This window comes from Rosa rugosa, chromosome 3, assembly GCF_958449725.1.
Source record: "Rosa rugosa chromosome 3, drRosRugo1.1, whole genome shotgun sequence".
Classification (NCBI taxonomy): Eukaryota; Viridiplantae; Streptophyta; class Magnoliopsida; order Rosales; family Rosaceae; genus Rosa; species Rosa rugosa.
In genome coordinates, this window is record NC_084822.1 from 29,316,885 (window position 1) to 29,332,822 (window position 15,938).

At 36.6% G+C, this 15,938-nt stretch overlaps 3 protein-coding genes across 3 annotated transcripts; all 3 read left to right on the forward strand.

Moving 5' to 3' along the window:
* Positions 1–592: 592 nt before the first annotated feature.
* LOC133737523 (uncharacterized) lies at positions 593–1,930 on the forward strand. Its single transcript, XM_062165060.1, has one exon. It carries the CDS (start codon positions 593–595, stop codon positions 1,928–1,930), a length of 1,338 nt encoding a protein of 445 aa, XP_062021044.1.
* A 4,229-nt stretch (positions 1,931–6,159) lies between these two features.
* Positions 6,160–10,579, forward strand: LOC133740151 (citrate-binding protein-like). Its single transcript, XM_062168069.1, has 3 exons — positions 6,160–6,414; positions 6,761–8,768; positions 10,069–10,579. Exons 2-3 carry the CDS (start codon positions 8,493–8,495, stop codon positions 10,453–10,455), a joined length of 663 nt encoding a protein of 220 aa, XP_062024053.1. The 5' UTR covers positions 6,160–6,414; positions 6,761–8,492; the 3' UTR covers positions 10,456–10,579.
* Positions 10,580–14,860: 4,281 nt separating this feature from the next.
* LOC133740949 (citrate-binding protein-like) lies at positions 14,861–15,938 on the forward strand. The gene is made up of 2 exons (XM_062168885.1): positions 14,861–15,195; positions 15,445–15,938. The coding sequence occupies exons 1-2, from the start codon at positions 14,926–14,928 to the stop codon at positions 15,835–15,837; spliced, it is 663 nt and encodes a 220-aa protein (XP_062024869.1). The 5' UTR covers positions 14,861–14,925; the 3' UTR covers positions 15,838–15,938.

The following is a 15,938-nucleotide window of genomic DNA, read 5'->3' on the forward strand; positions in this document are numbered from 1 at the left end:
AGAGCATCTCCAACCATTTAGTCATAAGCCAAAGCCATATGCAAAATTTGACTCCCCTAGTGTCATCACTATTCATTCAATTTTTCCATCTCCAACCATGTTTAGTCAAAAGCCAAAGTCATTTAATAAATTAATAATTTTAGAGAATTAATTAACTACAATATGAATTTATATATCATACATAATTATGTTATATAATATATCGTCATTAATTGATTAAATTTTTTTTTTTTTTTTTTTTTTGGGAATATATATATTCATGCCACGTGTCAATGCTATTCGGATCCGATATCTTATCTCTATCTCGGTTGAGATTTTATTTACCACGTGATAAGATAAGATTTTCTATCAAAACTTTGATACCGATTTTAGTGCCACGTGTCAGTCGTTGAAAGGCTGGTTAGATTACGTTTTTGATTTTTATCTGCCACGTGTCGTATCCTATCTTCAGATAACCTTTTCCAACCCTCCATAAATACGGAGTCATTCAATCCATCATAGCTCACCAATTCACAAACACATCTCTTCTCATATCAGAAGCTTAGAAATTCTGAACTTCCTTTTCATTTTATATTTTTGGTTCCTTGTTGCAATGAATAGGCTCCGGAAATTGCTGATGCAAGAGGAAGAAGATGCCATTACAAGAAATCGTCAAAGAGCCCTGGTGATGCAGGCAGCTTCCTCTCATATCTTGAGGATCCAAGAGGAAGAATCACAGTGGGGTGGTTCACAGCCCGGGCGCCAGTACATCGCAAGAGATCGAGAAGCTATGGATCGACGACTGAAAGCTCTATACTTCACTTCGCCGTGCAGGTTCCAGGGCGATATATTTCGCAGAAGGTACAGAATGCGACCTCACGTGTTTGACCAAATGATGCATGATGTTGCCAACCACGATCCGTACTTCGTGCAAACTGATGATGCCTCCGGCAAAGTTGGTTTGTCTACCGAACAAAAGCTTACTTGTGCTATGAGGATGCTTGCTTACGGGCTTCCGGCCGACCTGTGTGATGAGTTTCTAGACGTAGCTGAATCTACAGCTTTGGAGATCTTGTCGCACTTTACTAGAGCAATCTGGAATGTGTACCACGATCATTACCTTCGTCGACCAACTCCGGCAGATTTGCAGCGGTTGCTCGATGTTGCCGACAAAAGGGGGTTCCCCGAAATGGTGGGAAGTCTCGATTGTATGCACTGGCAGTGGAAAAACTGCCCAACCTCATGGCAAGGGCACTTCACTGGTTATAAGGGAAAACCCACAATCATTCTGGAGGCGGTCGCATCATACGATGCTTGGATTTGGCACGCCTATTTCGGACTTCCAGGTTCTCTTAATGACATTAATGTACTTGGAATGTCTCCATTATTCAACGAAATATGCACAGGTGAGGCTCCTCGAGTTTCGTACCATGTAGGTGATAGAGAATATGGCCAATGCTACTACCTAGTCGATGGGATCTACCCTAAATGGGGATCTTTTGTGAAAGCAATTAGAAATCCAATTACGCCAGAGCAAGCTCATTTTACAAAGATGCAGGAGTCATACAGAAAAGACGTGGAGAGGGCTTTTGGCATTCTCCAAGCTCGTTTTGCAATAGTAAGAGGACCCGCCCGTGGATGGGATAGAGAGGATCTATCATACATCATGATGACCTGCATTATTTTGCACAACATGATTGTCGATGATGAGCGTGAAGAAGATGAAGAGTCGCCTTTTGACCCCGATGATATCCCCACCAGACCAAGGAAAGCACAAATATATGAGAGGTATGAGGATGATCATGAGGTTGAGCGCAACCGTCCTGAACTGGAGGAGTTCATGACCCGTTACCAGGGGGTTAGATGTCCAATTGTGCATAGAGTCCTTGAAGGAGATTTGGTTAATCACCTCTGGAACATGAAGCTGCAAGCAGAGCGGAACCGCAGATGAAGAGATTGTATTTTCACGCTTTCAATAATTGGCAATGTGGCCATTGTGTGGTTTGATTGTTTGTGTGTTTATGCTTTGTAATGTTGTGTGGTTTTATTTTATTGTTAGTGTGTTTATGCTTTTGTAATGCAGTGTGTTTTATTGTTATGAATAAAAGTGAGATAAAAACAAGTTTTTGTTTTTATTTGTTAACTATAAAATAAAGCAACAATTTTATTTCATAATTGAAAAACATAAGTGAAAAAGTACAACCAATAAAATATTTCTAATTTCTCCCCATCCATTGAGTCTCTTGAACTGGCACGTAGAGGTCCAAGTTAGAGTCATCTTCACTATGTGGTGTATTTTCTTCTGGAGAAAAGGAGGGTTGACGAAATGCACCAGCACTAGAGCTTTGTTCCTCCCTCTCAATAATCTGTGCTTGCTTCCTCTCCCAATAACTCCTTTTTTTGGGTGTGAAAATTGACGGATCCACTTTCATTGTGCGAGCATCTTCCGCGTGCTGCTCAGCTAATTTAGTCTCCTCCCTGAGTCGCAGCCTGTATTCGAGATCGCGCTCTCCTTGGTCTGCAATCCTTTGCATTTGCAATAAGAGTTCACCTGTTTCGTCTTGCCTGGATTTTTTCTTAGCAGCCTTCTGAGCTTTTTGACCTGGGGGGGCGTGCATGCACATTTGAAGAGCTTGGGGAGTCACTCGCGGGAGTGCCGTCATCCTCTAAGTTGATAGAGGTAGGAAAACTTGAGCTACCGACATTCATGCCCGGAGGATTGCTAAACTTTTTTGTATCCTTTACTATTGGCCAACAATGCTCAAACGCAAACTCCTCTCCTTTAGCTAAGGTACGATATATTGACTTAGCTTGTAATACCTATAAATAAGAAGATATTAATCATGTACTATATATATTTATACGAAAGTCAATATACATAACATGCTAAAATAACGGTAAAATTAATTTTAAAAATAAGAATAAAACGTCAAGAATAAGGATGATTACCTCGTCGGTGGCGTTATCACCACTTCCTCGAAGAAGTGCCGCTTTGTTAAGAGCTTGACGCCATCTTTGGCATGCCGGTCTAATCTTTTTCCAACGACCGTCACACCCTCCTCCCAATCTAACCACGCCTCCGGCAGGCTTGCAAGTCTCGTATACTTCATGTACACGCTCCCACAATCTTTTTTTTTCTCTTGACTAGTACCCTTAGAGCCGTCTTCACCAACGGTAACTACAGCTATGCACAAGGCTATATCTTCGGCATCCTTCCAACACTCTTGTCTTGGGGTAGGCATCTTCTAAAAAAATTGAAAGCTAGCTAGATGAAGAACAATGGTGAAAAAGAATGAAATTTGGAGGAGATTGGAGATGTTTTGGAGTGAAAAATTATGAAGAAGAGGGTTGGTATTTATAGAATTTGTTAAAGTTACTGTTCCAACGGGCAAAAAACATTTTTCTGATTTTTTAGAAAATTTTCTTTTATTTTTTCAATTTTTTTTTGGTTTAAAACACATTTACTTTATTATAAACCGTTGATTTTAATCCAAACATTTTTTTGAACCGTCAGATTAGATATTCAGTAAATATATATTTACTTTTTGATTTTTAGAACCAATTAATCTCGGCCTTTCATTTTAAATCTCTCTCTCCATGCATGAATCCCGTCCGTCGGTTTGAGGACTGTTGGAACCCCCAACGGCTTCTGTCACTGGAGGGGCCTAGTGTTGGCCAAGGTATTGCGCGTGTAAGGCGCGTTTCTCCCCCCTCCGGACGTGATTTTGTCCTTTTGCGCGTTTATGGGAGTCAGTCTCCCTATACGCGTTGCCTCTATCTTCCAACGCAAACGCATGTGCAGCTGGGGCCCAGCCTCTTCCGTCCTCAGCCAATTTGGCTTTCGTTCCAGCTCCCTTCGTCAAAATGACTCCACTTTTGACTAAGAAGTCAAAATGACTAAGCTAAATGAATGGTTGGAGAAGGCTTCCGGAAAAGCCAAAGCCATTTTGGCTTTTGACTACAACCGTTGGAGATGCCCTAAAGATTCACAGTTTCACATGGATTTTTGTGTGAAAAATGAACACAATTTGTTTTTTTATTTTTTTATTTATTTATTTTTTTTACACATGAAGCCTGCAATAAATAGTGTGTCAAATATAAATAAACATTCATAGAAATTGTGTAATTAATTTGCTTTTTGTTTTATTTTGAAGTATGATTCATATGGAAATTTATGTGAAATATCAAATTTTTTTAATATATTACATTCTTACCCTCAATAAGACATGAAATGGTCTGTTTCAAATGTTTAAATTTTAAAAAAAAAATTTAAATAAATTTTGAAATTCTTCAGTATGGAGTTCCGATGTCCACTCCGAATCTCCGAGTCCAAAATAGATAGCATTAGATGCATCTAGCGAGACGAAGTAATTTATAGCTATGTCGTGATCCAACTGTCTAGGGAGAAGGTAGTTAGTAGTATACAAAGAATTTATGGAAAGAAATTAATGAATTGGGATATTTGAATTTTCAAAGAGTTATCAAAAAGACTTCACACGGATATCTGTGTGAAACAACATATTTTAAGAATTAATTTGTTGTGTATAAACATGTTTATTAATTTTAAATAGTTAAGTTGTTTTTATTTTATTTTGAAATAAAATTCACACGGATTTTTTTCTGTATCAAATCTAATTCATACGGAAGTCTGTGTGAATGTCTGACACAAATAAAATAATTTTTAAAACATAAATAAATTTTAACAAGGACGTCTGTGTGTAACCATAATTCACACAGAAATCTGTGTGAATTTCACACGGAAATCCGTGTGAATTTCACACGGAAATCCGTATGAATTTTCGTGGTCCCACTTCTAGTTTTCATTTCACACGGAAAATTATGTGAACATAGTTGTACACACAAAAATCCGTGTGTTTGCAATGTTTTACACACAGATGCTTCTCCGTGTGAATATCTGTGTGAACCAAATCTGTGTGTGATGGGAGGTTTTTCTAGTAGCGTGGGAAGTCACTTGTATCATGGAAGAGCAAGAAGCAAGTTACGGTATCTAGATCATCTGCCGAAGCTGAATATCGATCTATGGCCGCAGCTGCTTGTGAACTTACTTGGTTGAGATACTTGTTGAGAGATTTACGGGTACAACACCCTGAGCCAGCAAGACTATTTTGTGACAATCAAGCTGCTTTATACATCGCAGCAAACCCAGTTTATCATGAACGGACGAAGCACATTGAATTAGATTGTCACACTGTTCGTGAAAGAATTCAAAGAGGGCCGGGGAAGTCAAAACTGCGTATGTGCCAACTGGAAATCAAATAGCTGATTTGTTTACAAAGCCCTTAAGAGCACCTGCTTTCCACTCGCACCTTAGCAAGTTGGGGTGTTATTGACATTCACGCTCCAACTTGAGGGGGAGTGATAAAGAAAAGAAAAGCAGTCAGTGATCGATCCTGATCTTATTGTACGTGTGTGCTTGTGATAAAGAAAAGAAAAGAATGATCCACATGTATGCAATTATAGACGACCAAGAATAGTGGAGGGATTGTACTGTACACACACACACATATAACTCCAGTTTGGGACTGTACTGTCTTGTATGATTTTGGAAGAGTTATTACTGACTTCCTTACTTTTGGAATGTCTATTAGCAGTAGTGGATAAACCTCATGAAGTTTGATTCCTATTAAATTTATTTGATAGTACTTGAAAAATTACCATCAGACAACTTGCAGTTGAGTTAGTCTAAGTACCCAAGTCCTTGAAATTTGTTATCTATATTTCAATCCGAGGTGCTGAATTTGCTGTTCAATTTGTTTAGTTTGGTGTTAGCCATATCCTTATTTCGAAACAAATGGAGTTTTCTTTTAACACTGCTTCCTGCAAAGGTACCGAAACTTTAGTTATGAATGAATTATTTGGGAGTCACCAATTTTTAATATCACATAATAATGCTGACCATAAGCATATATAACAATCTGTGAATGCTATGCTTACATCGACAAATTCACTATTTCTGAATTTGATGTAGATGATAGATGAACAAGAATTTCCACCACACTTTTCTAAGGAACTATCTAGAAAATAATTGTGTACTTAAATGAATAAATAATTTTAAAGGAAAGAAACTAAAATATTCCTATAAATAGGTATGGTCCTACTAATCGTGTGATATGATGATGTTCATGTATTACTGAATTTCCACCACACAATCATATTTCGTCTTTAATTTGTTTCGAATTTGATTTTCAGCATATGTTTTGGTGTTTGGCCTTATATGTAGCCCCTTTATAGAATTATAGACTCATTGGTTACAATGTGAAAAGGCAGAAATGGCTCCTTAAACATGCTTGAAATTGATTTTTTCAAAGCTTAGGATACATCCAATTGCAGTTTGGTTATCTGGCAATATTAATTTCATAGCTCATTCTGAGTTGTGTGACAGTCAGCTAAATTCACAGCTTAAAAGAATGTCAGGTTAGCTTGTTAACTTTGAGAACTCTAAGCTCTACCCATTTTCTGCCTGATTTCGCTGGTGACCTTGAGTCTCTGGCTCTACCTAATCTAGCTAGGAATATATCTGGGTCTGCTTTCCACTTTGAGTCGAAGCTAGGCTTGTCTCTTGGAAAAATAAGACCTTTATTTATGGCAGGGAGATTAACTTTGATTTGTTTAGTCACTTTTTCTTTTCATACATGTTCAATACAAACTGTGAAGCTGCTGATTAGTGTTATTAAGAAGTTGCATTTATGTTGATTTTCCTATTGCCAGTTTCTGGTGCTGTGACTTATGCAAAATTTGATGCATGATTGCTTACCTGCAGAGCTTTGATAAACTTTCGTGAGATTTCAATGGGGAAGATGGTGGATCTGCTAAACCTAAGAGTTGAGTCTTGGGTGGTCTTGGTTTGAGAAGAGCTAGAGATATAAATGGTGCTCTACTGCTAAATCTGCATGGAGGAGGATTGCTCAAAATGATTATAGTCTAGAATTTCAAGTAGAGGGTCAAGTAGCTGGAAAGGCATTCTTTGTGGTGCTGAAATATTGGAAAAGGCCTCATCTGTAGGCTCTGTAAGGGAAGTTGCATCCATTTTTGGTCTCCCTTTATTAGGCTGTTAAATGATTTTACAGCTGGGCTTATTGTTGATGATATGTAGGCAGTAGGCTGTGGCTTTTACTGATGGATACTGGAATATGCCTAATCTGAGAAATTTATTTCCTAATATGCTTGTACGTACATTCCATGTTTTGTATTTGTTCTTACCCTCAAGTAAACGTGGGATGGCATTGTCATATGTTACTTGGGACAAGGCACTCCCTCCTGAAGCCTTCTTTATTTTTTGTTATTATTTTTTTTTTCTTATAGCCTTCAGATCGAGTTACCAAATTGGGTCTCAATGAAAGTGACAACAGCACTATGTAGACGGGGATAGCTTGGAATTTGGAGACCTGCTAGTATATTTGAAGATGGTGCTGCAAAATGTTATTTGGAGATCAACTTGTGAATGCTGTTAAGCAGGTAAGTCTGCCTCAAGTAAACTTCCAAGAACCGAGTCTTGGACAAGTTCTCTTCCAGGTACTCTAAAACACTTCATTGTTTATTTTATATCCCTGAGACCAAGGATCCTAAAAACATATTACTTCCAAGAGTGATAAAAAAAAATTGACACCCACCATGCATATACTAAGCATCAGAATGCTTTCACATTGTCATCTTCTAGATATCACCTACATTATTAGTTTTAATTGAACAATATTAACTGGCACACCCCTCACGGGTGCCTAGTCTGATAATTTATGTTAGTGAAGGGTGAACTTATGTTTGTCTTAAGTTAGCTCAAGGACCTTAATCTAATAATTAAATTATCAATTATTGTTATGAGAGCCAACTGCTACCTTTATTCCAGTTACTTAATTGACTTGGTACTTAAGGGCTTTCATTTAATTGGTATTTATACTACAGGGATGCTGATATGTTCGTAATTAAACGTTAAAAGTATCGGAGAATACTGAATAGTGAAATATAACTGAAAATGTAGAAACAATACTTTGATTAACAACCACAGATGGTTCAAATGAAGAATTAAAAGCTTGCTGGTGCGATATGAATTTCTTCATTTCCTTAACTAATGAAACCTACTTGCAAATTTCATTAACATAAGAAAATGAATACCATCTAGAGATTAGTCCAGTCCAGTGGCATTTTATATTGTTAGCTATGGTCCCAAGTTCGAATCCCCCTCTCCAAATAAGACAAATAGAATTCAGCGTGAGAGAACTTATATTTCATTATAAATCTTTTCTTATTAAAGTTAACGTCCCCAACTGCTTTTGGACTATATCAAGTAGCTTTTAGCAAACAGAGTCAGCTTGACGCCAATTAGGTGGAGAGGTTTCTTTCTAATACATAAAACATTCATATAGACAACTATAACTTAACCTAAATTAAAAACAAAAATAAGAAGTTTAAATCATATTTTAACTAATAATGCTCCTATATATTCCACCACTCCGAGTTCAATCTCCACCAAGTAGAGATTGACTCAATTTAGACAAATGAGAGTTTCCTACTGCTATCTGCTTCTCCTTTTTCTTTTTCCTAGCTCACTGAAATATTTCAGTCAGTTATGTGGTGCTAATCCTGATCCTACCAATGGATTCGTCTCTGTCCCATTATCAGAGTACAACTTTGAATTACAGAAACCCTATGACATACCACTTGAGCAACGGTACAGTTATGTTGATGGAGTCAGGCATTTGTGGGTCTATGCCGATGACAAGCCACATAACCCGAATAGTCAAACTCAGCCACGCACTGAAGTTCGCATTAGGGTACATCTCGAAAACTAACAAAAATTTACCATCTTTTGAGGAAGGCAGTATCTATTCATATATATTAGTTTTCTGCTCATATGCTCTAGATACGTAAAATTTTTATAATTATTATATTGAGAAAAAAAAAGAAATTATTTGAGAAAAAAGAAAGTGAGAAGTTATCTGAATTGTGGGTGGTTATTGCAGACATAGGTAGTTAAAATTATTTATTTTATTTTTTTAATATGATTTTTAATTTTTCTATTTACCATACTACCACTCAATTATTAGAAATTATTTAAAATTAATATAAAGTCTAAGGGTTTTATTGCATTTTCACACCTACTTTGGGTTTTATTGTCTTTTCACACATACTTTGGCTAATAAAATCTATTTTCTTAATAATAATACTAGCATGGGCCTACACACAATGTGTGTAGGATTTTTTTTTTTTTTTGTTTTCAAGAATGTGTGGGGAGGTAATTAAAAAGTAGTGGGCGTTCCCCATAAAAACCTGGCCACCACGTTTCTACTATTTTTATTCTAATTTTTTTTTATTTTGTAAATTAACTTTATTATCCTTATTAATTATTTTTGATTCAAAGTTTTTTAATATATAAAGGGTAAATTGGTAAAAAAAAATCAATTATGGAGAGCAAGCTCTCTTCTATTAATAATAGTATAGATAGATATTTATTTTTCAACATAACCAAAAGAAATATTTCAATCATCTAGAACACTCCAAAAAGGAGTTCATGATGACGAACTCAGAGTGATCAAGTGCATATTATAGTTCAAAAGAAGTGGTTGCTATGGATTTTTGTTTCCTTTTTTGTTTTTAAATAATCAAAGCAATCAGCCAAGGGGATTTATTTGGGTTATTACTTTCCATGCACACCTGTATTTTTCTAGTTAGAATCACATTTCTAAAACCACTAGATGGGGCAACTTTTTGTGTCTGATAAGAAAAATATTTGGCTCCTTAAATGTAAAAGATTCTTCTTTGCAAGCAAATCATAACTTAACAATTGGTAATCTTTTCTCCCTTTTCTTGTCTTCTTTTTTTGTTTTCCTTTTATTTCTCTAATAAGGAGAAGTCCTTAGTTGTAGGTCAAGACATACTTATAAGGAGGAACGACTCTGTACATTTAATGAGCTGAGCAATATTCAGAGAAAATTAAACTCTCTCCATCCCTCTTTGTACGTGCCCATGGATATTCTGTCCACGTATAACTATCTGTCCATGTAATTATTTATGCAAAAAGATGCTGAAATTAAGTACCCCTTGCTTCATTGGTAAAAGAATTTGTTTCTGTAGGGACTCGACTATTCATCTGGAATATGGCAATTTGAAGGGTATGGCTTTGTGCCAAATGGAACCTCTGGTGCAACCGTAGCACAGATCCATGGAGCAGCTCAGGGCGCCACCACTATTATACTAAGAATCTACAATGGCGATATGAGGTATTATAGTGGAGACTTGGTGGCTACTGATCTTTACGATAAGTGGTTCAGACTTAACATTGTACATGATGTGGATGGAGGGACTGTGACTGTTTATATTGATGGACTCCGGAAATTTCAAGTGAAAGATAAAGGGCCAGGCGACTTGTACTTCAAATGTGGAGTTTATGCTGCTCCACGTAATATAAGCTATTACATGGAATCACGTTGGAAAGACATCAAAATATATAAAAAGTGCTGATGAAATGATAAAGTACTTTATTAGACTAGCTACTAGCTAGATGTAATGCTAAATTAGCTAAGCTTGTAATTTCTGTGATCGTATTGCGTATTAGTGTGACCAATAAATTAGGTTTGTTCCTATATATTCCATTGTATGAGAGTGACTATGGTACTCCACATTCAATAGTGTGAGGAGTGCCTGGAGTTGATCTGAGTAATTTCGGGCCCGTTGTTGTTATGTGCAACTTCATGAAATATCTTGGTTATAATATGCACATACCGTATCTTAGACTTATCAACACTTTCGGTACGAAACCAATCATATAGCTAGGCATGGCCCCAAGAACATACAAAGTAGATCGACAAGTCCTGCCGTTGTTTTAGGAAATGTAAAGACCATGGTCGATCGTGGACGATGCAAAACAATAGGGTCATTGTTTGGAAATGATTACTACTTGAGTCGTCATTGAAATAAGAAATTGCTTAGTCATTTGGTTATCATTGTGGTCATTTATGCGCTTTGGTGAAACATTATGTTCGGTTTGTTTTCCAACAATTTTTTTTTTTGATGCGTGTTTCCCAACAATTTGATGAGTCGTCAATGGCTACAAACAGGCCAGGGTTTAGATGATGATATTGCGATTCGAGCTCATTGAAGGAGAGATCTTGCACGACTCGAACTGGCAATTACTAGGTCATTTCGAATAAAAGCATATATTCAATATTCATCTAAGTTGTATGTACCTCACGATTGTGTTTTTGTCCAAAATGGCATTGTCTTTAGACTTTACGTTATATATATATATATATGTGTGTGTGTAAACTTCATTCAGCATATACTGCAGCTACGAATTTTGAAGCTTACATCGAATTTGATCAATATGCAACTACGTATATAACAAACCGAATATTAGTCGACAGTTCGACACATTAAAGTACTTGTATACAACATTTGTTAATGCCCAGAGATGTAATCATGATAGCAACTTGTTTTTTTTTAAAAAAAAAAGATGATAGCAACTTGTTGGTGATGCTTGGACTAGCTATCACGGATTCACGGGTCTGCACGATCGGGTGTTAGTTGCTCGGAATCATAAAAGAACAAGTCATATATTCCAAAATGAATAGATTCGGTTTGGAGCAATCTGAATGCTGCTGGATTCATATATACTTGAATCCATTTACTTCATTGTGTAAACTAATAATCTTACATGTTTTTAACCTTACGAAATTCTGAAACATGGAACTCATAATTTTTTCTCTAAGAGCTAAATTAATTTTACCGGCAGTGCAAGTAAATCAAGCTATCCATCAGATGTCAGTCGTTGATATTTATAGACAATCTTTTTTTAATAATATAAAATATACTTGATGTTATCCAACCCTCTATTTTTGTTGATGCAACTGCATGTCGGTGCACTGAATACTCTCTCAACAAACTTTACACAGAAAATCGTTTGTGCCCTCAAAATTCTAATTTGATCACATATGCCCTTGTACTCTCCAATTTGATATCAATCATCATTTTTTATATATTCCATCAATTTCTTCATAAATTATTGACGTGCGGAGCTCATTTAAACTAGTTTTTGACCGTGTGTCACTCAAGAAACACATCATTCACATCATCAAGGACAAAAATTGGCACAAGTGGACTCGCCACATCAATAATTGTTGGAAAAATTCACGAAACGTTTATTGATGGGTATTGATCAAATTGAAGAGTGTAATGTAACATGTGATCAAATTAGAACTCTAGGGTATTCTCAAAAAAAAAAAACAAAAAAAAACAAACTCTAAGGACATAATAAACAGTTTTCAGTATAAAATTTAGAGAGGTAAAATGAATTTTAACCTAACTTAAATTAATACTTCTGTTTTTGTTTATTTTGTTACTTTTCTAATATTCAACATTTTTGAATTAATGGTAACTCTATTGATAAAACTCATACCAAGAAGGCCATTACATACCCACCCGCTGCCTTACAATAGACAAAACAAGGCTTCGTAGTAAAACCACAATGATACATAGAATAGTTAGTCTATATTCGAACTTATCGCTCACTTATCTAAACTAAAGCCAGCTTATAACTATGACAAAAATATAGTTTATAGGCAAGTACGCAAAGTAACTAATACTCATTAGCGCTCACTAAGATCTAATGAGTATAGGGTTCTAAAAAGTAAGGACTTATTAGAAAAAATAAATTAAATAAAGGCCCAGAACTTAAAGAAAGCTAAGCCCTAGGCCCAACAAGCAAGGCCTAGGTTCACTCCAAATGCACAATTTGCAATCTGTGTACCCAGTAGCGCTAGCCACCACGACTCACCGCAGCAGTATTGACCTGCCATAGCCCTGCCGCCACGACCTGCCGCCGCCCTACCGCACCCAAACCGCCACCGCCGCCGCCTCCATTTCGCTTCAAGAGTCACCACCGTTGCCCGCCCAAGGACGAAAGAAAAATGATCTGCAAAAATAGGTAGATCCACAACCAAAACAGGTGGGAATCCACCGCTTCCAAACCGCCCCACCGCCGCCCCTCGCTTGGACCCGAGCCCAGTCCGCCGCCGCCCTCCATTCCTGAAACGATGCACCCAGAAAGCAGCCTACATCAATCTGAAGAAAACTTCGACCTTCACTGTCAAAACCCCTAAGGCCAAGCCATCTCAAAACTCAGAGGACCATGGACCAAAGCATCACCCGTCTGGCAGCATTCAATGCCGACAAGGCGACGTCAGAACGCCACTGGACAAGAATGGGATTGCAGAAGTTGGCCCTGGTTTGGTGGCGGCGTCCTTCTTAGTCTTCCTCTGAAAGAGGCTCTCTGATTCTTCCATTGTTCAACGTACATGTTCCCTTATGTTGAAGACTATTAGCCGTAAATTCCATGCACCCAATCTCCATTAATATTACTACATCTGATCACCCCACCACAGCCAACGTACCCTACCAATTTCACCATACAATTGTCCCTGTGGGGACTTAATAATTCAAATGATCGATAACCTATTTCACTCCAATAATAACTTTTTTTTTACCTTAATTAATACACATCCCTATTAGTATATATAATTGACCATATTAATTACTTGTGTTAGTTAGTGGGAAATCCATAAGAATTCAATATTGTTCCTTTCAAATAGATGCTTAGAAATAGGTTTTGTATTATTTGAGTTCTCATTCACCAAACACGGAAACACCCTATTAAAAAAGTATAAAATTTTGAGTCATACATTCAACCAAAACTATATCAGTAGTTTCTCCACAAGACAAAACTACGAAGTTGTCATTTGGATGGTCAAATAAATTAATAATTACAAACTTTTATACCTGTGTTGTTTTATATTAGATAATAAACTAACTAATCAAAACTTTTAGGAAAAAAAAGAAAGAACTAAAACGTGGGAGTAAAGTTAAAAACACTTAATGCCATTGATATTTTGAATTTCAAAATTATATGGTCGCTCACCCCATTTAATTATAATTTATTTAAGAAAAATTTAAATTAGATGGTTTCTAACTTTATTCTTGTTTTAAATGAGAATGTCATTTATAGAAGTTCATTGTGTTTATAATTATAGAATAATGTAAGGAAGATATGATCGTTATTATTTTTCTTCTAATACATAATTACATAGATGTCTATTTTGGTCATTTAATCTATCTATAAAATCTGATTTGAAATATAAAATAATAGGGATGTGTATTAAGTAGTTTGGGGTGGTGTGTATTTAAAATTTCTCGAAAGTTTTTTTTTTTTTTTACAACATGAGTTGTTAAACTGGTAGTGAAATTTTTTCGTACATGGCATGTACTACAGCCTTAGATGTAATTACACAACTTGAAATAACTGATCTGGCCGGTCATTATTCATTACATACTGATCGAATCGTGTATTAGATTGTTGGTGTGAGAAGTCTCGCAATCGAATGACAGGATGGTCCACAGCAAAACAAAGTTGTATCAACTGACGGGTAATAAAATGAGTATTGGACCAACGAAAATGAAAGAGATGGATAAGCGAGACTGCTGTTTTGGCTTGACAGGAGTTCCTTTTCAAGTTATTGACCACTATTTGTGCTGTCCATCTAAAAACAAAAGGAGAATGATAAGAAACTAGAGATGATATGAAAATGAATGCTAGGTCTGGACTTAATGATCCGACAGGGTAACAGTCCCAAGATAAGTTGACATGCACTCTATCCTTTAGGTTTACTGGAAACTAACCCACGTACTGATGGAGCTGTTTATAATTATAAATATTTGATGGGTAAAATTTAAGAATTCTATTGAAATTTCTCATATAAGACATGCATAGAAGTCCAACTATTGGAATTTATTCCAAATAGCAGCAGCAAAAGAAAATAACGAAAACCTGAAAGCAAGTATCATGTTGCTGCTATAAATAGGGCTCATTCTGTTCTGTGTTGTTATCCATTTCCCTCAGACTAAATCCCCATACATTCCATATTGGCCATTACAAGTTGCATGAAAATGAATTCCTTCTACTACAAGTTGTTGTGTTTGTTCATTCTGAGCTTCTTCGAAGGCCACTATCTTTGTGGTGCTGATCCTACTGATGGCTTCACCCTTGTGCCATTAACAGAAGACAACTTCAAGCTGCAAAAGCCATACAATGAACCCCTTGATGATCGTTACAGTTACAAAGATGGAGTTCGAAGTTTCTGGATCTACAACAATGACAAGCCCTACAGCCCAGATAGCCCAACCAGACCACGCTCAGAACTGCGCATATCGGTATCTATATCTCTCGCTTTCTCTTACACACATACACACACACACTCGCTCGACTGTTTTGAATATAATCAATATATATATATATATATGCACGTTTTAAATGGATAGTTGGACAACATAACATGCCATCTATCTTAGAAGAGAATTCATCCTACAAGCAATGCTAAAGTCACCTCTCTATCAACTTTCTCTCCATGGAAACACCATAACATTGTAACAAGCCACCTGTGTACGCGGTTTTTCTTGCAGGGACATGACTATTCGTCTGGAATCTGGCAATTTGAAGGCTATGCATATGTGCCCAGTGGTACGTCTGGGGTTACAATAGTGCAGATTCATGGTGCAAGTGAGGGAGAGACAACTCTCCAACTAAGGATGTATGAAGGAGATGGTGGAGATCTCAGATACTACAGATACAACTTAGTTGATACTGATCTCTATGATAAGTGGTTCAGAGTAAACATAATCCACAATGTTGACAAAGGGAAGGTCATAGTTTTCATTGACGGTGTTAAGAAGTTTGTGGTGAAAGATCAGGGACCAGGGGACCTGTACTTCAAATGTGGTGTGTATGCAGCACCGTTTAATTCCAGTAACTACATGGAATCAAGGTGGAAGGAGATCAAAATTTACAAAAAATGATGTGAAAATTACTATATTTCTATTCAGTAGCTAAATATGATGTTATAGAGGCTATGCCATCTTTGTATTTATGAATGTACAAAACTATGGTTTCACTAGAA

What these genes read in the sequence shown, in the direction of transcription:
- LOC133737523 (XM_062165060.1), top strand. Translation starts at nt 593, where the DNA reads ATGAATAGGCTCCGGAAATTGCTGATGCAAGAGGAAGAAGATGCCATT.
- LOC133740151 (XM_062168069.1), top strand. Translation starts at nt 8,493, where the DNA reads ATGAGAGTTTCCTACTGCTATCTGCTTCTCCTTTTTCTTTTTCCTAGC. An exon ending in GCACTGAAGTTCGCATTAGG is followed by an intron (nt 8,769 to 10,068) that starts GTACATCTCGAA and finishes TTGTTTCTGTAG; the next exon opens with GGACTCGACTATTCATCTGG.
- LOC133740949 (XM_062168885.1), top strand. Translation starts at nt 14,926, where the DNA reads ATGAAAATGAATTCCTTCTACTACAAGTTGTTGTGTTTGTTCATTCTG. An exon ending in GCTCAGAACTGCGCATATCG is followed by an intron (nt 15,196 to 15,444) that starts GTATCTATATCT and finishes TTTTTCTTGCAG; the next exon opens with GGACATGACTATTCGTCTGG.